This window comes from Xiphias gladius, chromosome 12 (assembly GCF_016859285.1).
Source record: "Xiphias gladius isolate SHS-SW01 ecotype Sanya breed wild chromosome 12, ASM1685928v1, whole genome shotgun sequence".
Taxonomy (NCBI): domain Eukaryota; kingdom Metazoa; phylum Chordata; class Actinopteri; order Istiophoriformes; family Xiphiidae; genus Xiphias; species Xiphias gladius.
Window position 1 is genome coordinate 14515911 of NC_053411.1, and position 27222 is coordinate 14543132.

Genomic DNA, 27222 nt, shown 5'->3' on the forward strand with positions numbered 1-27222 from the left:
GTAAACAGTTAGCCTAGGTCTGTCCAAAAGTCACAAAATCTGAATATCAGCGCCTCTAAAGATCACTAACCGATATTGTAATATCACCTTTGTTTAATCTGCGCATGAACTAAAGCGTAAAAATGGAATTGCGCCATTTGACAAGAGGTATGTTCAAAAATGAATTTTTTTGTTTTTGTTTTTTGGATGGATTAGACAGACATGACACAACGTGTTAATGGGTGGACTTCAGAGGTAAACTGATGTTGTCATCAGTCAGCAGAGCCAGGCTAGCTGTTTGCAGTCCTTATGGTAAGCTAAGCTAACCGGCTGCTGGCGGTAGCATGGTATTAACAGACATCGGAGTGGTACTGGTCTCCTCATAAAACCTCTTCCTACAATGAACTGTTCTTTTAAATGCATGACACATTTAAGAAAGCTTTTAGAAAAAGGCTATAGAAAGTGTAGTTTTTACTTCAAATTATATAACTGCATGTTGATTTTTAATTATGTGTGACCGATCTTGCCATGGCTGTATGCTGTAAGAGAAATGTGTTCATGGTTTACGACAATAAATGTACTCGCAAATATTACAAAATATCACTATTTCTGGCTTCAATAATAAAATACAGTAAGTTTCATTTCAGTAAAAATGATCTGACGCCACTTGGCCACACCCACTGAGGTGACTGGAGCTGCCCCGGCTTCTACAGACTCGTCTGTATCCATTCCCATGTAAGACATGAGTACTGAACTGTTTGCGGTGCTTTAAATGACTGTTTGTGGTCTTGGATGTGAAAGACAGCTTAGGCCTCTGGCATTCACAGAGCTACGGAGAGTCACGTGAGTTATTCTTTCAAGTTATCTTGCTGTTTTTTCTTTTGGTTTTGCTTTTAAAATACAGAACTGTAAGATGTGATGCAGGACTAAAATGTGCAAGGTGATTCACATTCACAAATGACTCATTGGGTGGGTCAGTATTCGCATTATAAACAACCTAAAAATAGAACTGATTCCATAAAGTTATCTAAGTTTTTGGACCTTTTTTCCTGGTTCTTGTGCATTTGTTCAGTTCAAGTGAAAAACATGGTGTTATGTCATATGCCACAGAGATCCCATCATGTCATCAATCAGTATCCTCCCCTCACTGCCAGAGCATAGTTTCCAGTGTTCGATCTGTCTGAATGTCTTCACCGACCCAGTCACCACACCTTGTGGTCACAACTTCTGTAAGACCTGCCTGAGTGAGCACTGGGACAACAGCGAGTTATGCTGCTGCCCAACTTGTAATAAAAGATTCTACATGCGGCCCGAGATCTCCACAAACACGGTCATCGAGGAGATTTCAGTCCAAATAAAGAAGAGAAGAGTGGATAAACTTGAAAGTATTGATGCATCGTGGCAAGTGAAGTGTGATGTCTGCACAGAATTAAAGTTCAAGGCCCAGAAGTCGTGCCTGGTTTGTCTGACATCATTCTGTGAAGCCCACCTGGAGCCGCACCACAGGGTTCCCTCCCTGATGAGACACAAGCTGATCGACCCGGTGGACAACGTGGAGGAGAGAATGTGTGAGAAGCATGAGAGGATCCTGGAGCTCTTCTGCCGAGATGAGCAGGTGTGCATCTGTCTGCTGTGCAGGGAGACGGACCACAAAGATCATGAGACAGTGCCTGTGGAAGAAGAAGGGGCTCAGCAGAAAGTAAGACAGTTCATTTTTTAAATACCTAAGAGAGTAAACTTAACCTTATGTGAAAAAATGTCTGGTTTAATCATGTTTGTTTCTTTAAAATTCTACATTTTAGGAAAATATTGAGTCCAAAAAAGCAAAGATCAAAATGATGATTGAGGAAAGACTGGAAAAGATAAAGGAATTTACAATTTCCTCTGAAATGAGCAGAGTGAGTATTGAGGCAAATTTTGAACATGCAAAACTTTATACTTTAATATTAATCTTTGCTAATGACATGATTTACGATAATAGGAGCTAGCACAAAAAGAGTTCGATGGCAGTGATAAGCTCTTCAATACTCTGATGAGTCAAGTACAAGAGATGCAAACTAAACTAAAATCGAACATTGAGGCAAAGCTCAGAAAATCACAAGACAAAGGCGAAGCAATGATTCAAGAGCTGCATGAGGAAATCACAGAACTGCAGAGAAAGCACTCGGATCTGGAGGAGCTTTCACAAAATGACGACCACCTACAACTTCTGCAGGTCAGTCAAAAAAACAATTCTCTTATTTTTCTTTGTTTCCTTCCCTTTGCATCTTTTCCTTACTAATTGGTTACTTCAACTTACGAGGAAGAGATGGTTCAAGGCAAAACATAGTGCACAGTAGTCTGTGAAAGAAGTAAATAATGGCGGACCCCACTGATTTCTGAGTGAGGTGAGAAGGGAGGGCAGGAGAGATGTAAATGAGGTGAAAAAAGATGCACCAATGAAATACAATTTACACAAAGGCCAAAAATGCATTAAATGAGGTAGTTTAACACTTGGAAAATCCACTCATTTACTTTCTTGCCAAGAGTTAGATGAGAAGATTGATACCACCCAGCAGCTGGTTAGCTTAGCTTAGCATAAAGACTGGAAATAGGGGGAAATAACTAACCTGGCTCTGTCCAACAGTAACAATTCTGTCTACCACCACCATTCAATCTCACTAATAAACATTATATAACATTTTTTTAATTCGTAAAAAAGCCAGGCGAGCTGTTTCCCACTGTTTCCAGTCTTTATGCTAAGCTAAGCTAATTGACTGCTGCCTGCAACCACATTTACTGCACAGAAATGAGAGTGGTATTGATGTTCCCTTCTGACTCTTTGCAAGTATGTGACTTCTGCGAGTTAGAATGTGAACTTAGCTTCTTGTGACAATGTGACAAGACACATGACCATTACAAAATGTCTGCTTGGCTGCAAATGGTCGGCAGTAACAAAACAAAAAAAACAAACACAAAAAAAAATATATATATAGCCACATGCCACTCATGATCATGTGTTTGTGAATGATTCCAGACTTTGCAGGTCCTCAGAACAATGTCAGACACCAAGGACTGGTCAAGGATCAGGGTTTACTCAGACCTGTGTGTGCAGACAGTGAGGAGAGCCATGTCTCATCTCGTGCGCACTTTTCAAGCAGAACTGAAAACTCTGACAAACACTGGTAAATGTCAGCTGCATTTGCTTCATTTATGAAACATGTCTGTACATCATGAGTTTCCTATGAGTTTCCTACAACTATGTTGTTGTGTTTTCACTTCTTACAGAACTTACCAGAATGAGAAAATATAAAGGTGAGATCATACATACATTTAATGTACTTTTCTTGCCAATCAAGCTCAGTTATTATTACAAACAATGAGAGCTTTAACTGAATTAATTAATTTCTTCAGAGTCAGTCACCTTTGACCAAGCCACTGCTGGTTGCTGCCTTGTGGTGACTGAATTTGGGAACCGCTTGAAGTACTCCAAAACTGCAAGCCCCTCATTGTCTGATGACTCTGAGAGGTTCGATTGTCCCATGGTTTTAGGGACGAAGGGCTTCACCTCTGGACGGCACTACTGGGAAGTCAAAGTTGGCCTTAGAAACGACTGGGATGTTGGTGTTGCCAAGGAAACAGTAACCAGAACAGGGAGGGTCACTCTGAAAAGAGAAAATGGATTCTTTGCCATGGGAAAGAGGGGTTTTGATTATCAAGTTCATTGTACACCCTACACAGTCCTCCACCTGTGTCCCAGGCCAAGAAATGTAGGAGTTTATGTGGACTATGAGGAAGGCAGAGTCTCCTTCTATGATGTGAATGAGAAATTGCACATTTACTCTTTCACAAGAGAGTCTTTCACAGAGAAACTGTTCCCGTACTTTTATCTGTACAGCAGGGCAAAGAAGTCTGAGCCCTTGATTATAACTTCTCTTCAAGATCAAGCATCTCTCTTTTCTCTCATTCGCTCCCTCGAAAAAGCTAAAGAATAACTGAACAGTATAAAATAGTTGTAAGGTCAAAACTCACAACTCACTAAGATTAAACCCTTTAAAACCCACTGCAATTAAAATCTGAAGATCAGTAAAAGCTAAGATATGATACTGTCACCATATTCTGAAATGACCAATTTTTAAAATGAATAATTGATTGTTCACTCACCACGGACCGCCACAGTCCCTGTTGCTATGCCGGTGTTGCGGGGCACGTATTCAGTTGACAATACGGATAACGGTGGTGAATTCAAAACAATGGGCACTTTATTTCAGACAGTGGTAGACAGAAACAGGCCCCTGATTTCTGGCCGTGCACCGTTGATTTTGCCACCTAAAATTATGACTTGCTGCCAGATTTCATCAGCTGTAGATAGCTAGCTAACTAAGCTAATGTAAGCTTCGTGGGTTGGTTGAAAACATGTCCACCATTTCCAACTGACTTGTTTTAAAATGAGAGCCCTGTAAAACGGGGTCTTAAATATGCACTTGTGGGTCAAGTACATGATGTCAGGCTAAATGACTGAGGATAAAACGCCCGTATCTGTCCCGTCAGACATACGTGAGACAGACGATAGAATAACGTGGCTGAAACGCCTCCTGTTACACACCGTAACATAACGCTGTTTAGCTTGCTTAGCTTCTTTGTAACATTATGTTTTTCCTTAACTCATATCCAGGACCAGCTTCCACATAGCAGAGAAATATTACATATTGGAGAGCTAGTCTTGCACTGCGGAAGCCGAGGACGGCCTCACTTGCTATTATTTTTTTAATGCCATTATTTTTAAATCGAAAGTTAATTATTTCGTTATCGAGACAACAAAACCTCAGCTCATTTTCTCGTGATAATGGGTTAATTTATCTCTAAAGAAAACAAGCTTTGTAATCTTGAGATAACCAAATAATTAACCCAGGGCTTAATTTGATCCTGCCTGAACAAAATCCAATGCAAAGAATTTATCAAGTGAAGGTATAATCAGCAGCTATATATCATAAATTATTTTTCATGCTGTCATGATATGACAATTTTCTTTAATTTTAAAGTTTCAATGAACATTTAATGACTTTCCTCACTAGAATAAAGGATGAATAAGGTATAAATGTATGTATTTGCATTATTACTGAAATCAACATGTTCAATGGTTTTGTTGCCCTTTCTGGAGCTTCAGCTGATTTGTTATGGGGAAACGTCACCCTCTGCTTTATCATCAGGTATATAGGCGTTTATGAGTTTCCAGGAAATTACAGAGTACAGCAGGGCCAACACATTCCCGGCAGTTATAGGTGTGTCTACACCTATTTAGAGGAGAAATCAACTGATCAGAGCCTAACTCAACACTGTTAGTGCCTCGGGAATCACAAGCTGGTAGTTCCAGAAGAAAGGTTTGGGAATTTTATATTTAAATTTTAATGGTCTGTTATTTATGAGGCAAATTTTGCTTTAGACTTTTGTCAAATAGAAGTCGCAAACAACGTGCTGACATTTCCAAGAATTTGTTTACATTGTCTGTAGTTTATGTGAGTTAAGAATGATAAAATTAATGACAGCCACTCAGGATGTTTAGACTGACAATGTCAAGACATAACAACACAACCAGAAATATATTTTTGGTTTAAATGCTTTTACTGTATGTGCCTCTGACAACTGTAGCAATCAACAGGCCAGCTCGAGTTAACCTTTAACCGTGATCACAGAGATTACTCAATTCCGATTGGCTGGAGGATGTGTAATATTTTTGAAATTCTCACCAATTCTCTGAATGAACACCATATACAGTCTGTGATTAATACTCATAGCCGGAGGATACTCACTCCAGGTGTACTAGTTTATGGCTCATTCTTGTTATGTGTATTGTGCAATTCAACTTTAACAAAGAAGGTGCCAGCAGAGAGTCTCCACCGAACGAGTATTTTCTACCTAAAAATGGTCCAGCACTGCTGATTTTGAAGAGAATGAGCAGGATAATCCATTCTTACTTGTGTACTTATGACGTATTCTGTAACATAAAGGCTATAAATCAATGCACCTCTCTTTACTATGGACCACATATGATGTCACTTACATCCAACACCAGTCACATTACTCAGACTGACTCAGTCAGCAATTTGATTGGTCTAAAATCACACACCACTGCTCTTAAACATATCATTGAAGAAACTCATTCATTGCCACATACAGTATGATCTAAGTGTGAATGCCCCACTGACTGCTGAGCTGACCTTAACTGCTTTGTATATGTGATTTTTTTTTTTCTCCAGTATTTCTCCCAGCCTATATAAATGTACTTTAAACGTTTTGTTTGATGACGTTGATTGAGGGTCATATGTCAAAACAGCCGGAAGAGCAAAGGTTTCTGAAGTGTTTCTGGAGTTTTCACCTTTAGTGTTACCTCCATTCTTCATGCTCTTTGTCAAGTTTTGCCAGAACCCCAACTCGACTGCTATTAAGGTTAATGAGAGGCTGACGCTCAAATTTAAGTGCCGTATTTGTGTGTGAATGTCATTATTAGTGACTCTTTTATTAAGGGGAGGGGTGATTAGCTTGTGTTGTGAATTATTTTTTCATAACAACACAGCTTGTTCTTGGATTATCCCTACTTACTTGCCAATCTGATGTCATATTCATGTATAGTCTTTTATCAATAAATTTAATAACCGTAACAAGCAGTTTTACATATAGTAAGCTAAAACAGAACACAAAGGTAGTGCTCCGGTTATGCTGATGCCTGCAGCTGCTGTGAGAAGCTGTACCAACGAAACACAGTCATCAGCCACGCTCCTTAACCCGCTTCCCATGCTCCCCCTCCTACATTCTTGATGTTTTTATTGTGTCAAGTGTGACAAAAATGTTGTACTTATGCTCGTTCAGCTGTTTGGGGAACCTGTCGACAACACCAAAGATTGCTAAATAATTAAGACATTTTTTTTTCTCTACAGATATACTGAATTTAGCGTTGGATGGAATACAACATTACCTGTTCATGTTAGTGCCACTCTGTCGCCGCCAAATCAGGCAGGTTACATCCGTGTATGTGTACACACATGCAAAGACAGACACTGAGTTTTGAACTAATGTCTGAACGTCCCAAGTGTTGCATCTGTCTGGATGAGTTCACCAACCCCGCTACCCTCCCCTGTGAACACTGCTTCTGCCTGGGCTGTATTGGAGAATACTGGAGGATCCACGGGGCCTGTCAGTGCCCCCTCTGCAAGGCCTTCTTCCCCACCAGGCCACAGCTCAAAACGGGCCAAACAATACAGACTGATGATGCAACTGGGCCTTTAAAAGCTGGAGAGGTTCCCTGTGACCTCTGCCCAACAAAGCGTCGGGCAGTCAAGTCCTGCCTGGTCTGCCTGGCCTCATACTGTGACACTCATCTGGAACCGCATTACCAGAGTGAAGATCTTGGGCGCCATCTCCTGATCAGTGTGGTGAAGAACCTGGAGGACTCCGTGTGTAGAGTGCATGGGAAGCAATTAGACAAGTTCTGCAGGAGTGACCGAACATGCATTTGTGCTATGTGTGCCAAGACAGAACATAGAGGCCATCACATTATTCCTATTAAGAAAGAAGCTGAAAAGAAGAGGGTAAAGTCCAATTAAGGCACCGCATGTGGGAACATTAATGAGCTCAGTTATTGTTGCGAAACAAAAGCAACTTTAGAATATTGCTTTTCATAGACACAGATTTTGTCAGCTCAAACTTTGGACGTTTGTTACTCATTTAAAGTTGCCATGTGAAAAAAGTTATCGTCATATAAAGCAAGACCGTGTAAAATAAATAACAAAGTTTTCCTCTTTCAAATGACAAGCTGAATTCAAAAGCAATAAAACATCTCAGGTTTTGCTGCTGCAGCTTTATATGGTCTGGTATGACTGGTAGTTTACGATGGCTAATGTCAGCAAACTTGACCTATATTCTGCTGACAGTCAGTTTGCTTACCTTATGCCTCTTTTCCAACTGTGGTACTGTTACAGTAGTTTATCATTTAGCTAAATACTGAATGCCATTTAGCTAAATACTAAAGCTTTAGCTTCAGCTAAATACTAAACCTCTGTTTAGCTAAAATCCAAAAACCTTAAGAGTTTAGCATTATCCCATCACTGTCTGTGCTAGCTGCAGTGGCCGCTGCTCATCAGAAGTCACAGTCCTGCTTTAAATAACTCCAACATAAGTTGCCTTTAACATAGGATTTCCTGAAATAAATCAAACCAATACAGAACACTGGAAGCCTCTACACTGCCTTTTACAAAACTGGTGGTAAATCTTCTAGTATATGGTTGTGGTTTCATGCCTGTGGGGGTGCTGAGAAACCTCAAAGCTAAGCTGAAGCTTTCAGCAATTTCTCATCAAGTCATAAACTTGATTTGTATGACGGTAAACAACAAAGTTTACAGAACAATTATAAGATTATAAGATTGCAAGGACCAAGAGCAAAAAAACCCAGTTATGACATAATTATTTCAAACATGCTCTCATTTCATTCCACATTTATACAGAAATACCAGAACTAATTTGATTCCTGATTACAAAACAAACGCATAGCATCTTTGAAGAGGAAATACACAATAAATTGCTCTGAAAAAAACATTCGTGCATATGTATTTAAGGCCTCATAATTTCAATTACATAAAAAGCAGGTTTGCTTTGCATCAGCTGTCAAGATCAAGACCAGACTGACATCAGTAATGGGGGTGTGGTCGAGATCGCATCATGCTTAACAGACCCAACACTGAGAGAATAATGCAACAGTGACATGAGCAGTGGTTTCTTTTTCCATAAATTACACTGTGTCTGTAGCTTGTCATGTGCCAGCATTGCTCTGCTGACATAATGTTTTTCCACAGGTTAAACTAAAATGGAGAAGGATGAAACTTCAGCAAGCAATTCAAGAGAGACTGAGTAAAGTGGAGAAAATCAAGCTCTCTGTAGACCGCAGTGGAGAAAATCCAAAAGAGGCATTTGCACAAAATAAAGAGCTGATCAGACAGCTGGAAGAAGAAATCTCTGAGCTGCAGAGCGAAAACGTTGAGCTGGAGCTGCTTTCACAGACTGAAGACAACCTCCGCTTCCTACAGGTCTGCGTAATAGTCCACACATCAGTAATCAGCCACACTAATCTCTTATTTTCTGCACAACAACCACTGATCCTGAAATACAGCCTTTTCCTTGTCCGTACAGAGATTTCCATACGCTGCAACATCTTAATGATTGGACGAACATGTTGACGACTCACCTTCAAGAGCTCTGGAACAAAGTTTATTTTGCATTTTTCTTTTCTAAAACGGTTTTTAAAAAATCCATAGCCGCATACCTTGTTGAATGGTGTGTTTGCTTTAAAGGACTAGTTTGACATTTTGTAAAATACTAATTCATTTTCTGGCGGAGAATTAGATTAGACAGTCGACGACACTTGCACGTCTGTCCAGTAAATATAAGGCTACAGCCAGCAGCCGTTTAGCTCAGTAAACTGTCACAACATCTACCTAATAGCACCTCTAAAGTTCAGTAATTAACACCTCATATTTTGTTTGTTTAATTTGTACAAGAACCAAAAAAGTTTACAAAAGGGTAAAAATGACAATTTGCCATTTAATGCGGGGGTTATATGTTGGGCTATTTCTGGTCTTGGAGCAGTTGCCAGACGACCAAGCAGATATTCCAGGAAGTTACCTGTCAGCGCTAAAACTGTGAATTCACATTTTAACATATCGGTTTTTGTATGGATTAAACAAACGAGGTATAACAGGTTAATTATTGAGTTTTACAGGTGATGGTAGGCGACTTCTGTTACATTTGGACAGAGCCAGTCCAGCTGTTTCCATGGGTGTCCAGCCTTGTTGCTAAGATAAGCTATCCGACAACTGTCCATAGCCTTAACCAGACAGATGAAAGTGGTATTGATCTTCTCATCTAACTCTCCGCCAGAAAGCGAATATGCGTATATCCCAAAATGTCAAACCTTTGCTTTAACAGATTCATTTGGATATATTCCCTGTTGAACTTTAACAATTTTGCATAATTTTTTCTTTTTAAAACAATAATTATGTGCAAATAAAATATTATTGGTAATTTGTACAGATTTAGAGAAACAGTAAATCCAAAGAACCTCAAAAATTGTTTAAGTCCACTAAATATAAAAAAAAACTCAGTTTGATCCAGGGTATGGCCAATTACCCATCGAGAATGTATTGTACAGTATGAATGTAATTTATGCCTGGGTGAATGATGTAATTTATTTTAAGGATAGTCTCAGCTAACTTGCAGTATTGTATTTCAGTATTTAAATATTTGTTTTTTTTTCATTTATTCTTTTTTATGGACGAATGAATAAAATGTCAAACACTGTATTTATGCAAAAACAATAAATGTAAATCAAAACTACATAAAACAGTACTCTCATATTGTTTTGGAGCTATGCTTTTGCCCCAGAAACTGACAATGAAACTTACAGTTAGGTAAGTTGTCACTCTGTGTTCCAGTGAAACAGGCTAACATTGAGCAACGGACAGGGTTGTAAACATGAAACCTTAACAAGTCTCCCGGCAAAACCTCTCGCCAAGTCCAATATTTGATCGGTGCGAAACTTGCTCAACATGGGACACGCCCTGCAGCAGAGAAACATATGAATTGGTTACTGATTTGCATGCTGACGTGCCTCTTTGAATACAGGAAATGACTGGCTGGGCTTTTAAACAGAAATGAAACTTAAGAGGGAGGAAGACCCAAAGCAACACACATCCACACAAACACACACACACACATAAGGTGGGAGTTGAGAGAGAAAGAGACAGTAGCCTGTGAAATAAGGAGCATCTCAATAGCTAAAAGGTAATAATATACTCGACACACAAGTATTTTTGGATCATATTACACTCTTTTAGTTATGCTTCTTTTAAAGGGAATGACTGATTATTATTCTTACCTCAGATGACTGTTCTATTACATTACAACATAAGGCACTTAGTTTTAAAATATGTTTTCCTATGTGATCAGCTGCGGTGTGTTAGATAGGGTTTTCTCTGCTCATTTGTTGACTACACACACACACACACCCACGAATAAATCATTGGATTACTGGAATTAAATCAAAGTCTTTTCGGACGTCTACAACTATAATATTTTATGCTCGACATGGGTCAGCAGAAAACAGAAAGCAATACAAGAAGTAAACATTAAAAAGTTGCAAAGTATCGGTAATCAGTGTACGTACTAGCTATTAGAGTAGGCTGATAACTGATTAATTCATTTTATTAATTTAATTGTCAGCAAATGATAAAGCAAGTACTTATAGCATAAATATATGCACATATACGTTGAATAGTATAAGCTGCTCAATTAACAATTTATGATTTAACACAGATGTTCATGAGTCACAAAATGCAAGAGAGCTGCCACAGACCTTTTACCGTTTGTTGAGTTCTGTGAACCTACAGATAAATATGGAAAATTAATCAAAATACAGGTGTTGTATACTTCCAGGTCAGGGAATGCAAAACCTTTGGATGTATCGCTTCGATTTTTGCAACCCTATGATATGACACAACATAATTGGGAACATTATCAACATGGTTGGACTAATATACAAGCTAACATGTTTTCAATTTAGCAAATAACCATGAGCCAGAGGCACCATGAGAAAGAAGTCTGCATTGCCAGACGCTCCCAGTGTGCAGTAAAGTTAAACGTTACCCTGAACAACTACGCTATGTTACAAAGATAACGAGTGTAACGCTAGCCAACACGCCTCGGATGTGAGTCGCCAGCTCCAGTGTCCTTGTCTGATTTAAAGCAAAACATTCTTCCTTTTACAAATGTAATGTGTGAATGAAGAAGCAATAAATACAACCTTGCTTAATTTGATACACTCAAGGATTTTGCTGCGATAAAACCTTACTTGACGAGTAGCTTATTGTAGCTAACTAGATAGATTAATTAGATATCCTTGAGTCGCTTTGAGCAATCCGTTATTCATTGAACATTTAGACAAATATTATGAAGCAAAATTATTTGCAGTGAATTTCTTTGAAATGCCAAAAGTGAGCTGTGACTTAACTGCCATGTTAGATTTCTAATTGAGTAACATCAGGGTGCTCTCTTTAAGCAGGTATGGTCTCCGTTAAGGCATCATCCAGTGAGACCTGCTCACTGGAGAAGCATCTAACATGCTCCATCTGCATGGATACATTTGAAGATCCTGTCACTACAGCTTGTGGCCACTCCTTCTGCAAGAAATGTCTGAACTTCAACTTTGAGTACAATGACAGGGTGTGCCCCCTATGCAAGAAGCCTCAAATCAGAATCCCAGATGTGAACATCATCCTAAGAGACATTGCCCAACATCAAAAGGTGGAAAAGACTCCAGGGGAAAACGATGATACGTACACTGGAAAGGACGGCGAAGTGGCCTGTGACATTTGCACAGAGAAAAAGCTGAAGGCTAAGAAGTCCTGCCTCATGTGTCTTGCCTCGTATTGTTCGACCCACCTGGGGAATCATTCTTCAACTGAAAGGCTGAAGGGCCACAAGTTAGTGGCACCTGTGAAGAACTTGGATGACAGGGCCTGTCTGAAGCATGGACGCCCCTTAGAGCTGTACAGCGGGAAGCAGCAGAGATGCATTTGTGTTCTCTGCCTCGAAGAAGGCCTGGAGGAGGTCGTCTCTACTGAAGACGAATGGGAGAAGAAGAAGGTGAATAACATATGGAAAGCTCTATAATTTTTGATTCAAGTCTTGACAGTACGGAATATTTACTTTAACCTGTTGAGATAGAGTTGCAAACACACCAAAAAAAAAGTACACAAATTAAAAAAATCATTGTGTGGTTTTCGTCGTGTTATATTTTGATATAACACAACGAAAACCACATGTGGAATGGAAAGGAGGATAGTTGAGGTTGGGATTCTGACTTGCTTTTTTATTTACTACAGGGTAAACTTGAAAACGCCAAGAAAGAGTTAGAAGCAAAAATCAAGAAGAGAGAAACACAATTGGATGAGATTAATACATCTCTAAAGAGCTGCAAGGTAAGCTGCAAAGGGGACAAACATTACTGATCCTGGACTCACCTGGAGTGAAAAGCCAATCAGATCAGTCTGTCAAAGTCGAGACTGGCAAAGCGAGTCTAGTCTTTTCAAACACTACTAAACTAACTCCATTTTCAGGACCAGCTGGAGAATGATTGGTGCGATATTGAGGCTGTGTTCACGGCTGTGATTGCCATTGTGGAGGAGGCCCAGGCAAAAGCTTTGCAGCCACTGAAGGACAGGAGGCAGGTTATCGAGAAAGAGGCAAAAGACCTCAAAAAGGATCTGGAAGCAGAGATCAGCCGCTTCAAGACGACCATTTCTGAGCTGGATGATATATCTACACTTGAGGATCACATCCATTTCCTTCAGGTGAGAATGTACTACTTTTGGAACAAGAGTGTATTACAAGGTGCTCAACAAATATGAAATTACTTTAAATTGCTTGATTACTTGCTGGATTATCTACTTAAGATTTGTTACTGCTGTCAGTTTGTCTGTCTGTTGGTTGATAATCTTTTGTCTTTCTGTTTCTCAGAGTTACCCAACTCTTCAAGACCTGGATGACATCAAAGACTGGGCAGAGGTAGAGTTCAACACATCTCTGTCATTTGGGACCATGAGAAAAACCACAGCAATTATGATGGAACAAATTCAACAAGAGCTGGAGAAGCTAACCTCCACGGGTAACAGTTAAATCATTGGCGGTAAATGTTAAAAGCTAAAATGTTGCCTTAATTGATCTAAAATTATTTATTCACTTCACAGAACTTAAGAGAGTTCCAAAGTTTGCAGGTGCGTGATACATTCTGTTCCTTCCTAACAATATCTTTGACAAAATAGACTTTTTTGTTTAGATCATACAGTTACTTTCAACATGTACTTAACAGTGGACGTAAAGCTGGATCCAACCACCGCGCACCAACGCCTTGTTCTTTCTGATGATGGGAAGGAAGTGAAAGATGGAGGGGACGATCAGGAAGTCGATGATGAACCGGAGAGGTTTGACATGTTTGGCAGCATCCTGGGGATCAACAGCTTGACCTCTGGGAAGTCGTACTGGGAGGTGGAGGTTAGCAACAAGTCCGGGTGGGACCTGGGTGTGGCAAGAGGTGATGCGAAACGCAAGGGAAAACTCTCCCTGAACCCAGACAACGGCTACTGGGTGACTGTGCATTATGAGGATCAAAAGTACGCAGCTCTGACAGAGCCACCGGTTTGTCTTTCCCTGAAAAAGAAACCTGAAAAGGTGGGAGTGTTTGTGGATTACGAGGAAGGTCTTCTTTCTTTCTACAATGTGACGGCTCAGTCTCACATCTTCACTTTTACTGAGTGTTGGTTCAGTGATGAGCTTTTCCCATATTTCAGTCCACATTTAAAACAAGATGATAAAAATGGTGACCCTTTGATTATTTCTGCTGTGAAACTATGTGAACAGGACATGGATGAGTCATGAAGAGTGTGCGTTTGTGTTCTAGTAAGACAAGGTATTCAATTTTGTCAGTCAAAAACTGTGTATTTAGTAGAGGTGGAAGGGGAATTAGTGATTAGTTGATCCCTGCCCTTTGAGGCTTGGACGATTTGAAAGAAATGAACATGAGCAAATTATTTGGAAAAGTCTGGTTTGAACATTAAATGATAACTGCCCAACAAGGTGTCATGATATTAAAAAAAAGCATTGGGGGGTAGCAATGCTGCACTGCACTATATTACATGCGAGGATGCCACTAGTTTACCACATTTCCCATTAGCACTGGGTTAGCGTAATTACTCCTGTTTTCAGTGCCCAGCTAGTTTTTCCTATAAGTAGCAAGATAGTACAAGCACAGGACATAATTAATTAAACCACAAAAAAAAATGAGAACATTTATTTACTGAAATACTTAACTGTAGATGCTTCTTGTTTTTGACCATCACTGGCGCTATGGACAAAAGTTTTTATGAGTCAGTCCCCGAAAGCACGAATATAAACTGATGAAACCAGTCCGGTTTTAAAAGTCGCTTCAGTAAAGAAAAGCAAAGTAGTGGTGACATTTCCCCCAATAGCATCCATTATTTACCGTATCAAGACGGAGATATGCCATTCACTGTCACTGTATTATAAATGTTTAATGTTTTGAATATTTTGTTTGATCATGATAAAGGGTATTCTGCTGGGCATGAAATGTCAAGTGTGTCTGTGGGCAGTCTACATACAATGTTGCCTTTATACATGTGCTGTAATAACTGTTTTTTTGTTTAATTTCAAAATAAAAATCCGAATAAAATACCAATTCTCGAATGAAATCATATTTTATATTTAATATTATATTTATTTCCACGACTTAATTCACTACTTTGGAAAGAGTTGTATTTTCAGGGGTGCAGTAGTGAGGGGAATAGTGGAATTAAGTATCCATAGCCCCAACATGGGCACTGCATTCAGAAAGCTTGAAACTAAAAGCTTGTTTTTATCTGTAACTTTAAAACTACACATCTGACATTTTTAACATTATAAATAAAATATTATGTTGGCTGTATAAATATTTGATAGACTGACAATAGAGCCAAAACTCAGTCTGTTTGACAGTGACAATAGGTTCTAATAGGTTCTAGGTTCTAATCTAATAGTGCCTTCGGGCTTCTAAAGCTGTACTACTTTCAGGTTGCAAATGACGGGGTAGCCCTTTTTGCTAATTCAAAGTTAGGCATGATTCCTGTAAATTCTTGTCAGGTTGTCTTTTGTTATGAAATACAGTCAGACAGGAATACTTTCGCAGGCTCTCCACATTTGTCCTAAGCCCGGGGTATGATAAAGACCTAAAAAGAAAAAAAAGAAGAAAAAAAATGACAGGAGTAACATTCGTTAATGTTGTAAAATCATGTATGTAGAGCAAGAATTATGATTTAAAGAGATTTAGATTTTGAAAATCAATCTGAAATTTAAAGCAGCTATAGTTAAAATGGACATTATCCTTCATTTTAGCATTTGCAGCTCCACAACAACCTTTCCAAAGAGCCTCAAAGTCAGGCCATCAGCTGCAGGATTAATGTTTACATTTAAACTACAGTGAAACTGGAATTAACATCTTGTTCTGTGCTATCTTTTAGATGAATAGACTGGTCAAGGAGCCTCCAATTGCTCCACCTCCGGTAACAGTAGAAACTCCTGTTCATCAATCTCCTGTTCATTGTTTGATGGATGCAAAAAACTATCGTTGAGTAATTTGTTCCACTTTCAGGGAGTCTGTCATCAGAGGCTGATAGTGGGAAGTACCAGCATTAGCTGATTTAGTCCATGCCTTTGGTTTGTGGGGGGAAAAAAATTAAGCATCAAACATTATCACAGGTACTTAGCTGAATATCGGATATATCAGAATATCAGTGGGAAATTGATGACTATGCAACAACAGCAGCCACAGTCACGGTGGACCCAAAATCATGTATGTGTTATGGTTTCTTCAACACTGATAGATAATCAGGAAAAATTAAAGAAATGTGGTTGACATTGACCTCTCTCTTTATCAACAGCCTGTGAAACTGCACAGCTCTCAGATTTCTCCACTGGGGTGAAGGTACACTTGATTTTTGACTTATAGGAAATGTCCTTCCTGTAGAGCAGCTACTCTTTAAACACATTCAACCAGATGTGTTTTTGTACTTTGTTCTATTACAGCCCATTTGCAGATGTTGCAAGTTCAAACATTAAACCAGCAGGACCACTGGTTTAATGTTTGTTTCTGTACTTCACTTTTCGTAACAATCCACAAAGGGTATTATGTTTTCTTTACTTATTTTGGTCCAGCTTACACTGAGCGTTTAACTTTTTTCAGGTGAAGGAACTGGCTCGGATGGCAAAACTGGCATAGGTGGTAGATTCACTGTAAGTCTTATTTTTCATGTCACTACGGTGCCACTATATAGAGTTGCGAAGTGGGAGGTCTTGGTTCTGGCAGTGTTTTTCCACATCTGTGTTCCCATTTCAAATTTTTCTTTAAATGATATCCTGAATATTACTTAACATAGAAACAATGGACTCTGCCGGATAATGGAACAACCCTATAGGTTTAATGCTTTGGACACCAGTTTTAATTTTTTCATCTCTGTTTCTGAGAAGTCTTGTTTTGTCTGTAATTTTGGTAGGGCGGAAAAACAAAAAACAAAAAAACAAAAAAACAAAAAAAGTTTTTCATATTGGTCGCTAAAGTGTTGCTACATGATCATTACAATGTAACCAGTTATTGCTAAGATGTTAGCAGGGGGTGGTTGCAAGGGTGTTTGTGGTGGTTACTAGGTGGTTGCTAGGATATATTCAAAATCTTTTTGTAGTAGCTTTACATCCTTGAACATCCTTGAAGCAGAAGACAATAATTAACCTGGACTTTCTTATAACCAGATTTCTTTTCACTGGCGGTCAACAGAAATTAGGAGGATTCTTGACTACTTAGTGTCTTTCAGGCAAAGCTATTTTCCACAACGCTTTTGGCTAGCTACCGAAGGGTTCTGTTTTCATGCTAATCTTTAAAGTGAGACAATGTTACTTATGAGGGAAAGAAAATAAAAGTGTTCCTCTTTCAAATTAAACTTAGAATTCACAAGCAAGAAAACAGTGTTGCTCAATACACTGAGATGTTTCGCTGCTACGAAAAGCTTTATATGGTCTGATACGACCACGAACATATGATGGCCAGCGTTAGCTAATGTTAGCAAACTTGAGGTATATACTGCGACGGGCAGCTGGTTCATTTACTTCATGACTCCCTTTCACTTGTGCTACTGTTGCTGTTTTTTATCTAAATGCTAAACTACTGTTTGGCAGAATTTAAGGCAGGCATTTAGCATTATCTCTTAGCTGTGTCTAGTAGCCATGGTGGCTGCTAGCTGCAACAAAACTGCCTCGCTTCAAGACCCGCAGCATCAATTCAAAAACGTGTCGAGCGCGTTTGTTAAACGTTTTCATGTGCATTTCACGTCTGAATGGGTAGATGGTGTCGGAAAAAGAACCTGGAGGCACTTCCCGCTCATACAACCCATCATTTGTAGTTACATCCCATTTAAAACCTAGTGTACATCCTGTCAGAACACCATCCCTCTGACTTCTGACCTCTCCTTTTCCCAGATGCTTGTCATGAAAGCGAAATAGAAATTTAAACTTGTGCTACTGCTGATAAATGTCTCCTGAGAAACATACCAGAGATTCTGTGTTTTCTGTTAAGTTCTTAGCTCTGACAAACTGAATGTGGATGTGAGGCACAGGAGGTGTATTTTTTGCTTTTTGTTTGGTTTGTTTTTTGTTTTTGTTTTTTGTTTTTTTTTTTACTGTCAGCTGTACAGATCATATTGTTACTGTTTATATTTCAATGCATTCAATAACAAAAAACCAACATTAAACATCTGAGGCTCAGAATTTACCATTCATGCTGTAAGATTTTTAAAGTGATGTGTCAGCTCAACCAAAACTATGACTAGCTTGTGTTTTTAAAGAATAGCAATTTAGGGTTATGTGCTGCGTGTAAGGCACTTGGGGCAACTAAAAGATAGCCCCAGGATTGTTTTGCATGAAACGAAACTAAAGTGAACAAACAGAAGCAGAGTCGGGAAATGACAGACAGATCATGCAGAGGAGCAACGACGCTGCAGAGTGCGAGGTGAGCTGCTGGAGATCCGAACTGATTTTGTTATCTGAGCTAAAAAAAAACAAAACAAAAAAAAACAAAGAGCATTTTGTGATATCTAGTTGCGATGAACGATGACCAAAACATTTATATACTGACACAGCCTCCGTGATCAGCGATTTATGTTCCGGTATGACAAATAAATAATTTCGAAGGAAATAAGGAAATGTTGCAGAAGGGAATTATATTAGATTTTTTTTTTTAAAAACAAAAAAACGCTTAAACCTTTACAGAAATTTAATTTGGCATGTTTTTTTTTTTTTTTTTTTTAAAGTCATTTTAGCTCAGTTTACATTTCATTTCACGTGTTATTATTATGTCAAATGTCACGTCAAAAGCAAAAGACATCCGGGTTGCATCCTATCCATTGTCACACGGTGCGTGTCAGAAAAACGGGCAGGGCGGCAGCGCGGAGGCGTTCGCGCCAGAGCCGGACGGGCCGGAGCGGCCGCACCGCATTTCCCGCAGCGGAAGCTTTCTTTAGATCGAGCCGGTGTCGCGGTGGGGAGCTGGTATTCACCCGTCCCGAGGCCGACGTCGCCCGCTGTCTCTGATTGGTTGAAAGTGATGTCACACACACACCGTCAAACTCTGCACAAAAGACATGACACAGATTGCATCTTTAGAGATATTCATCGCTTTGTTCCACTTATCTGATCCTAACCTCGTGTGCTACTAGAATCCGAAGCCTCCGTTTGACTTACTTCATGGTTAGTTAATTCGATTGCATTTCAGAAATGGCTCGTAACGATACCGGCGAGGTTTCCCCGAGAGGATTATCCACAGTCCACACCTAACTTTGTGTCCTTTGTTTACGGTGATTTGAAGCAGGAGTTGGTCGGCAAGTGGACGTTACACTCAGCGCCACTAGGGGGCGACCGAACACCGTCTAGTCCTCGGTACCACACGTCCCGGTTGTCAGCAAAATGAATTTCATCAATAGGTTTCACTGAAATGAAAGTAATACAATGACTTGGAGGATGACATAGAAGCAAATGATCTAACAATAAAATGCGTGGTGGATTTATGAGCATTAAAATCTTCAAATAGGGATTTAATTCCTCTCCAAAGTTTCCCTCCCAGGAAATTAAGCTTTGAGGGGGGGGTCCCCACGTGAAGTGGATCGGAGAAAATCGTTGAGTAAAGCGATGTCAAAACGAAGGATGTTTGCGATCAAAAAATGTGCACTCCCCTTTCTGGTGTAAGGACAAAAAGTTCTCAGTTTAAGATGTGAAGAGGTAAGACAGCGCTGCGCTAAAAAAATGCAATTTGAGATGATGCACTCGATTAACCCCAAAGCCTCTTGTGGACTCTGGTGAAAATCATTTCTTTTTGACAAAAATTTCATGCTTTAGGCAAAAAAAATAACACTATTGGTCACTGTGACACAGTGGTCACAGTGACCAATATTAAGAATACAACTCTCTGTAGAACTCTCCATAACTGGTACAGAAATGTTAATGAATCCAGAAGGTATTGAGAAACATCATTTACCTCTCCCGCAAATGTGAAGCAGGCACCACACAGTGGCAACGGATGTGTTTGAATGTATTTAAAAAAAAAAAAAAAAATGTACAAATGTTTTCTACAGATACTTAACACGTCCGACATGAGCCTCCAGGTTTGCAACTGTGGCTGGTCCAAAGTGACGACCTACCACGGCCTGAGAACTCACCAGGGGAAGATGGGGTGCACGCCAAATAAAATGAGGATCCCTGAGAGCGAACAGTTCAGAATGAACATGTACCTTCCTCAACTTACCTACATGGGACCTCCAATCAAACTAGAAGAGCCTATGATGGATATCTTCACCAATTCTGGTGAGTGGTGCACAATTGATTCTTCGGTCTTCATCCATGGTCCTTAGTAACATACATACTCTATCACTGGTGTCTTCAATTCACTAGCTGCAAAAAAAGGTCAAATGTATGAAATAAAAAGGACTGAAAATAACGAAACTTTCCTTAAAGGAATAAGTGAACGTATTTTTTTCCCCCCCAAAAAAAAGGGAGATAGCAACACCAAAATAAATTCTTCCATAATGTCTCAAACAGACTCCTCTTCAGACGTGAGCCTCCAGGTCTGCCATTGTGGCTGGTCCGAATTTACGTCTAAGCAGGGCCTGAGAATTCACCAGAAGGGATGCGCACCGAAGGGAATGAGCGTATGGGAGAGTGAAGAGTACATCTGGAGGAAATCGCAGCAAAAGGACGGCAGACCAGTTCAAAGTACTCCAGTCATGAAGGAGGTATGTTCAAGCAAAGATAAGAGATTGTATCGGGCCAAAAGTGTCACATAATCACTTCAGGGCGAAGTAATAATTTTATCTACCACCTCTCCCTACAGAATGTGCCTGCGTCTCCAAACCTCTTCACCCAAATGAACCCTGCAGCCACAGAAGCTTCAGTAATAGAGATGATCAAATCATGTATGCTCCACAAGTGTAGTTTATTCATAACAGTAAACAGTGCTCAGAAAAAAAGAAAAAAAAAACAGCTGTGTTTAACAGTGAGCCATCCCTCTTTCCCTACAGTGGTTGAAAATCAGCATCAGTCTCTACAAATGGCTGCAAACTTGGACAGGACTCATCGAGCGCTTGATTTCATCACTGGATCACAGGTACGATAGATTTGTGACATGAAAAAAAAACAACAACAAAAAAACGTTTTGAGCTTAAATCACTTCGACCAGTTGCACACTACTGTGTAAAATTTAATTTCTTCCCCTTTTTTCTTCCCCTTATTTTTGTGTCTGTTATTTCTTCTAACCAGCACCACTTTTCTCATGCAAAAGTCGTTCGGGACAAACTAGAGAATTTTATTTTGTCCAACCTGTTGTCCATTATTTAAGAATGATTTATGATTGATATCAATGTTATAGGATGGGTTAATGCATTTGTAAGCAGAGGTGAGAATGTCGCTGGAGTGTTGAGTGGCCAGGAAAAGTTAGTAAAGTTCTTGTTGAGTGAACACAAACAAAAGCATCCTCTCTTCATGCAGGTGTCACAGGCCTTCAACGCCCTAATGCATCCTGCAGCTGCAGACGTTAGAGTGAAGGAGACAAACAAAGCATGTACGCATTATGATTGTTTCAGTCGTAAAAAGGAACAGAACAGGAATAAAGGCACAAACTATTCAAAGCAGCTTTGTCTGACAGTGACCATCTTCCTCCTCAACAGTCTTTGAGACTCCTCAGCGCGCTCATCAAACCGCCCCCGGCTCGGACAGAGCCCGTCGAGCGCTCGATTTCTCCACTGGTGCACAGCGGGCACAGGGGACGCTTGACTCGTTTGAATGGCATGCCGGGGAGCAAATCCAGGTTCATCCTGCAAACCGCCTTGTAAGTACAGCTGGTTTAACTTCATCAAGAGATCGGTTGCAGAGGGAAAAGTTCTACTGTTTTCGATTAGGTTCATCATTATATTATCATTTCCTGCCTAGACTGAATGCTTTCATCCTTTTAGATGGAGCAAGCGGTGTGGGGGCCCCGGGCAACCACAGCTCAGGAAACAGCAGTCTGTCCAAAGGAGAAAGAGAGGGAGGAAAAAAAGGAGGACGTGAGGGAGGAAGAAAGGGAAAAAGAGAGGGAGGCTCAAAAATTACTACAGGTACTACACTTCTAATAATACTAATAGATTGTTTTTAACAACTAACAGCATGGCTCTACTGATGGCAGTTTATGGGTTCATGTTTATATCAGTCAGCCCTCCACTTTGGTCCGGACAGAAATATTTGAACTAATATTACACGGATTGCCATGAAATTTGGCGCAGTTACTCACGCTCCCCAGAGGGTGAACCCTCATGACTCTGGCGAGCCTCTGGCTTTTCCTTCAGTGCCGCCACGAAGTTAACGTGTGGTTTTACTGAAATGTCTCAACATCTACTGGATGGATTGCCTTGAAATTTCTTACAACCATTCATGTCCCCCTCAGGATGAATTGTAAAAAAACTTTGGTGACATCAGGCACCGTAATCAGGTCATTGTGAGCATGTTAGCATGCGGATGTTCAGCTCAAAGCACCCGTGTGCCTAGGTACAGCCTCACAGAGCTGCTGGCATGGCTGTAGACTAAGTCTCGTTACATTCCACTGGGTATTTTACTTGTGAGTGTTCTCCATCCAAGGCTAGGCAAGACCGAAGGAGGGCTGAGTTACAGCAGAAAATTCAAATCAGGGAGCACAAGGTGGCCGAGGTCAGATTATCTGCAAAAGGCTGCAAGGTAAGAGGCATCAGATTTGACTTTTTTGACTGTGGTTTTCATTAATATTCTTTAACATCTCCACTGTCCATTACTCTTTTCAGAGAAGCTTGGATGAGGAGTGGCTGGAGATCAGCAACGTGTTCTCCGAGGTGGTGAAAGTTGTGGAGGATGCTTGGCAGAAAGCCCTTCAACCTCTGGACGAGAGGTCTGTTTCTGCGTAGCTCCCAGTGTAGAGCAGTACCAGTGACGACACTTGATCAATTAGATCAGTCAGTGCTAAAAATGTAGTGTAGTCAGGCACTTTATTTAAACTAAATGCTGAGTGTACTGTGTTACTTTTAGGAGACGGAAAGTAAAGAGAGAGGCAAAAGATCTGGTCCAGAAGCTGGAAGGAGAAATCGATAAACTCAAAAAGACCATGGATGAGTTGGACAAAAACCCAGACTTGCAGGTGAGCCCCGAGAATCCCACGTCCCAGCTTCTGGCATTTTTTAACATAACAAAAAAAGCACAGAGAGGAAACATTTTGACCAACTCTGCTCTGCCAGTTCTGTGTCTTTACTTCTGATTCATTAAAGTGATTATATGTGGACAGTGTGACATTTCCTCCGTACAATCACACACACAGGTCTCACTGGATGATTCTAGAGAGTGGAAAAATGTAAGTGTTGACACTTCATTCTCCTTTGGTACCCTGAGAGCCACAACTTCAGTCATGATGGAACAAATTCACCTGACACTTGAAAAACTCTCCTCTGTTGGTGAGTCGTCCTTCATGTTTGTCAAGGTTTTTCTATTTCATTTAATCACGACCAGTGATGTGATGTGATTTGTCTCCGCAGAACTGAGCAGAATTCCCGCATTTGCAGGTACGTGTCTCAACACTTTAAAAAAGAAAAATTTTGTCATGCAAAGTCGTGGTGTTTGACCAGTGAAATGTCGGCGCAACATGGATGAAGCTATATGAGTTATAATTCAAATTAATTTTGCCGTGCCACAAGTCTTCCAATGGCCCATTCCCCCCAGAACAAAACATTGGAGTTTTTTCTCATCTGACGGCCCCATTACATAAAAGCATTTATTGGCTACAAGAACTGCTCACAACAATCCCAAAAAAAAAAAATGGTGTTGAATTTCGCAGGTGTTCAATCGGGATTCAAATGAAAAGAGGCTGTCTGAGCCTGACCCTTTTATACATCCATTGAGGGCTGTGTCCTGATTGGGTGATTGGGACAACAGGTGGGGGACAATGAGTGTCTTTCAAGGATCACTTCCCTAGAGAGAGAGAGAGTGAGACCTTTCAGACTTTGAAGCTTCAGCCAACAGCATATCCAGGCCACATGAAGGTTTCTTTTAATAAGAAACATTAATTTCGATACATTTTTTTATATACGTATTTGACAGGCTATCTAATCATGTTTATCCTTATTTGATTTGTTTTTTGGAGTTTCAGTTGTTTGTTTTGTGAGATCCTGGGGAAGTAATCCTTGAAGGACACTGATTATCTACCACCTGTTGTCCCAGTTTCCCAATTAGGATTGTTGTTACCAATTAGGTGTTGGGTCTTCATTTGAAACCCTTATGAGGACCTGTCAAGGTTGTTTTTTTGTTTTGTTTTTTTGAATTGTCATGAACAAGCAATACAGTATAACCAATAAAGGCTCTTTATCAAAACTGCAAATACTCCTGCCTCTCAAAGTGCACCACTGTCTTTTTACACTTTAGAAAAAAGACTAACTTGTTGATCCAACCATTCACTTTGTCACTTAAGTGTAAACATATGCCACTTTGGGGCATGTGCTGAAACAATTAATGACTGTGGGTTTTTTTTTTTTTTTTTGGGAGGACAGTTTTTGTGGTATGACCAAGCATTTCTGCAGAAACCTGTCACCTTTGTTTCACAAAAGCACACAGTTCTAGATGTAGTGTCAAACTTCAAAACTGCGTGTTTGTTTATTCTATTGAAACGACAGCTTAAAGGAAATACACCTCCTTCCTGCCCGAGTAAAATTTCACCAAATCATCACAATATCTCACTACTCCTCTAAGTCTTCTTTGAACACTTTTTCCGTAGTAGTTGAGCCTTCCGTGAAATTCGATGAAAAAAATACTTTATATTTGGTTTGATTATGGAGTAATATCCATTTATTGGTTTAATATTAGTTGTTAGTTTATTTACCAGTTTCTGTTTCCATTCTTCTGTTGTATTCCATTGCAGTGGATGTAAAGCTGGACCCATCTACTGCGCATCAGTGCCTTGTTCTTTCTGATGATGGGAAGAAAGTGAGAGACGGAGGAAAGAACCAGAAAGTTCCTGACACTCCCGAAAGGTTTGACATGTTTGGCAGCGTCCTGGGGCGCAACAGCCTGACCTCTGGGAAGTCATACTGGGAGGTGGAGGTTAGCAACAAGCACGGTTGGGACCTGGGTGTGGCAAGAGGTGACGCGAACCGCAAGGGAAAACTCTCGATGAACCCCGACAACGGCTACTGGGTGACTGTGCATTATGAAGGCAAACTGTACGCAGCCCTGACAGCTCCACCTGCCAGCCTTCCCCTGAAAGAGAAACCTGAGAAGGTGGGAGTGTTTGTGGATTACGAGGAAGGTCTTGTGTCCTTCTATGATGTGACGGCTCAGTCTCACATCCACTCGTTCACAGAGTGTTCGTTCAGCGGTGAGATCTTCCCGTATTTCAGTCCACATCTTCAACAAAATGGGAAAAACTCAGATCCTCTGGTTATCTCTGCTGTGCAAAAGGCAGTAGTGGTCATGTGAAGTGGGGTTTTCCTGGTCTACTGTTAGAGCAGTGTGTAGCGATATATTCTAGCATGATGTTTCATGATGTGCCACAGGATGCATCTTGGATCTGAAGATTACAGATTGTATTTAGTTTTATGTAGGGAATGATGAATGTATGAGAGCATCTTCATCTAAGCCACGTTACATAAAGTTGTTGGACACTTTTCATTCATTTCTTTTTTTGATCCATGTTTATCAAAACCCCCACATCTCACTAACATGTTCATCAAATGAGGAAGAGGTGACGTTATAAGTGCATTGTATACAGTCAGGTGCATAAGTGACATAATTTTTGTAATTTTGCCTCTGTACACCACCACAATGGATTTGAAACAAAGCCGTCAATATGTGTTTGAAGTGTAGACTTTCAGCTTTAATTCAAAGGGTTTCACAAAAAAATCACATTAACCGTCTAGGAATTACAGCCATTTTCATACATAGTCCCTCATTTTCAGAGGCTCAAAAGTAATCGGACTATTTACTGACAATTAGTTCCATGGCCAGGTGTTACTTGTTCCCTCATTATATCGTGACAAATTAAGCAGATAAAAGGTCCGGAGTTGATTCTAAGCGTTGAATTTGCATGTGGTAGCTGTTCATGGGAAGTCTCAATATGCGGTGTGTCGATACAAATGAAGGAGGCCATCGTTAGACTAAAAAAACAAAACAAACCCATCAGACAGATGGCAGAAACTTAAGGAGTGGCCAAATCAACAATTTGGTACGTTCCTAAAAAGGAGGATTGCATTGTTGAGGTCAGCGACACGAAAACGCCTGGAAGACAACTGAAGTGGATGATTGCAGAATTCTTTCCTTGGTGAGGAAAACCTCTTCACAACCATCTAGCCAGATCAAGAACGCTCTCCAGGAGGTGACTGTATCATTGTCAAAGTCTACAATCAAGAACAGAAATGCCAGAAAGGACAGAGTTTGCCAGAAAAAGACTAAAAAAGCCTGCGAAGTTCAGGAACAAGATTCTTTGGACAGATGAAACAAGATGAACTTGTACCAGAATGATGGGAAGAGAAGAGTATGGAGTAGAAAGGGCTCATGATCCAAAGTGTACCACATCATCTGTCCAACATGGTGGAGGCAGTGTCATGGCATAGACATGTATGGCAGTGTACCAAGGTCACTGGTGCTATTGATGAGCTGACTGCTGATAGAAGTAGCAGGATGAATTCTGAAGTGTAAAGGTCTGTACTATCTGCTCAGATTCAGCCAAACTCTGCAAAACCGATGGGATGGTGCTTCATAGTACAGATGGATAATGACTCAAAAACATACTGCAAAGCAACCCAGGACCTTCTGATGGCAAAGAAATGGAATATGCTTCAATGGCTAAGTCAGTCACCTGACCTCAACCAACTGAGCATGCTTTTATCTTCCTGAAGACAAACTGAGGGCAGAAAGACCCACCAACAAGCAGGACCTGAAGGCAGCTGCATTAAAGGCCTGGCAAAGCATCTCAAGGGAGGTAACTCAGCATCTGGTGACGTCTAGGGGTTCCAGACTTCAGGCAGTCGCTGTCTGCAAAGGATTTTCATCCAAATATCACAAATAATCCTTATGTATAATTACATT

The 27222-nt window shown here is 40.2% G+C and overlaps 3 protein-coding genes across 3 annotated transcripts; all 3 read left to right on the top strand.

Moving 5' to 3' along the window:
• Positions 1 to 716: 716 nt before the first annotated feature.
• Positions 717 to 3953, top strand: LOC120797439 (E3 ubiquitin-protein ligase TRIM39-like). The gene is made up of 7 exons (XM_040141115.1): positions 717 to 822; positions 1090 to 1678; positions 1782 to 1877; positions 1961 to 2194; positions 2996 to 3143; positions 3247 to 3273; positions 3373 to 3953. The coding sequence occupies exons 1-7, from the start codon at positions 752 to 754 to the stop codon at positions 3951 to 3953; spliced, it is 1746 nt and encodes a 581-aa protein (XP_039997049.1). The 5' UTR covers positions 717 to 751.
• A 1296-nt stretch (positions 3954 to 5249) lies between these two features.
• Positions 5250 to 9672, top strand: LOC120797485 (E3 ubiquitin-protein ligase TRIM47-like). The gene is made up of 4 exons (XM_040141177.1): positions 5250 to 5339; positions 6894 to 7544; positions 8805 to 9035; positions 9139 to 9672. The coding sequence occupies exons 2-4, from the start codon at positions 6987 to 6989 to the stop codon at positions 9163 to 9165; spliced, it is 816 nt and encodes a 271-aa protein (XP_039997111.1). The 5' UTR covers positions 5250 to 5339; positions 6894 to 6986; the 3' UTR covers positions 9166 to 9672.
• A 1022-nt stretch (positions 9673 to 10694) lies between these two features.
• On the top strand, positions 10695 to 25991 carry LOC120797724. Its single transcript, XM_040141569.1, has 21 exons — positions 10695 to 10788; positions 12065 to 12648; positions 12888 to 12983; positions 13122 to 13355; positions 13522 to 13669; positions 13752 to 13778; positions 13874 to 14432; positions 18976 to 19201; positions 20229 to 20457; positions 20692 to 20885; positions 20984 to 21065; positions 21171 to 21256; positions 21637 to 21709; positions 21816 to 21976; positions 22101 to 22244; positions 22762 to 22857; positions 22941 to 23044; positions 23182 to 23290; positions 23468 to 23600; positions 23682 to 23708; positions 25058 to 25991. The coding sequence occupies exons 2-21, from the start codon at positions 12067 to 12069 to the stop codon at positions 25612 to 25614; spliced, it is 3867 nt and encodes a 1288-aa protein (XP_039997503.1). The 5' UTR covers positions 10695 to 10788; positions 12065 to 12066; the 3' UTR covers positions 25615 to 25991.
• Positions 25992 to 27222: the final 1231 nt, after the last annotated feature.

Excerpts from the sequence above, each read along its gene's own strand:
- LOC120797439 (XM_040141115.1), top strand. The coding sequence starts at position 752 with ATGACTGTTTGTGGTCTTGGATGTGAAAGACAGCTTAGGCCTCTGGCA. Across the intron at positions 1,679-1,781 it reads AAGAAGGGGCTCAGCAGAAA|GAAAATATTGAGTCCAAAAA; the intron begins GTAAGACAGTTC and ends TCTACATTTTAG. Across the intron at positions 3,274-3,372 it reads CAGAATGAGAAAATATAAAG|AGTCAGTCACCTTTGACCAA; the intron begins GTGAGATCATAC and ends TAATTTCTTCAG.
- LOC120797724 (XM_040141569.1), top strand. The coding sequence starts at position 12,067 with ATGGTCTCCGTTAAGGCATCATCCAGTGAGACCTGCTCACTGGAGAAG. Across the intron at positions 22,858-22,940 it reads TATCTGCAAAAGGCTGCAAG|AGAAGCTTGGATGAGGAGTG; the intron begins GTAAGAGGCATC and ends TACTCTTTTCAG. Across the intron at positions 23,709-25,057 it reads CAGAATTCCCGCATTTGCAG|TGGATGTAAAGCTGGACCCA; the intron begins GTACGTGTCTCA and ends ATTCCATTGCAG.
- LOC120797485 (XM_040141177.1), top strand. The coding sequence starts at position 6,987 with ATGTGTACACACATGCAAAGACAGACACTGAGTTTTGAACTAATGTCT. Across the intron at positions 7,545-8,804 it reads AAGAAGCTGAAAAGAAGAGG|GTTAAACTAAAATGGAGAAG; the intron begins GTAAAGTCCAAT and ends GTTTTTCCACAG. Across the intron at positions 9,036-9,138 it reads ACAACCTCCGCTTCCTACAG|AGATTTCCATACGCTGCAAC; the intron begins GTCTGCGTAATA and ends TTGTCCGTACAG.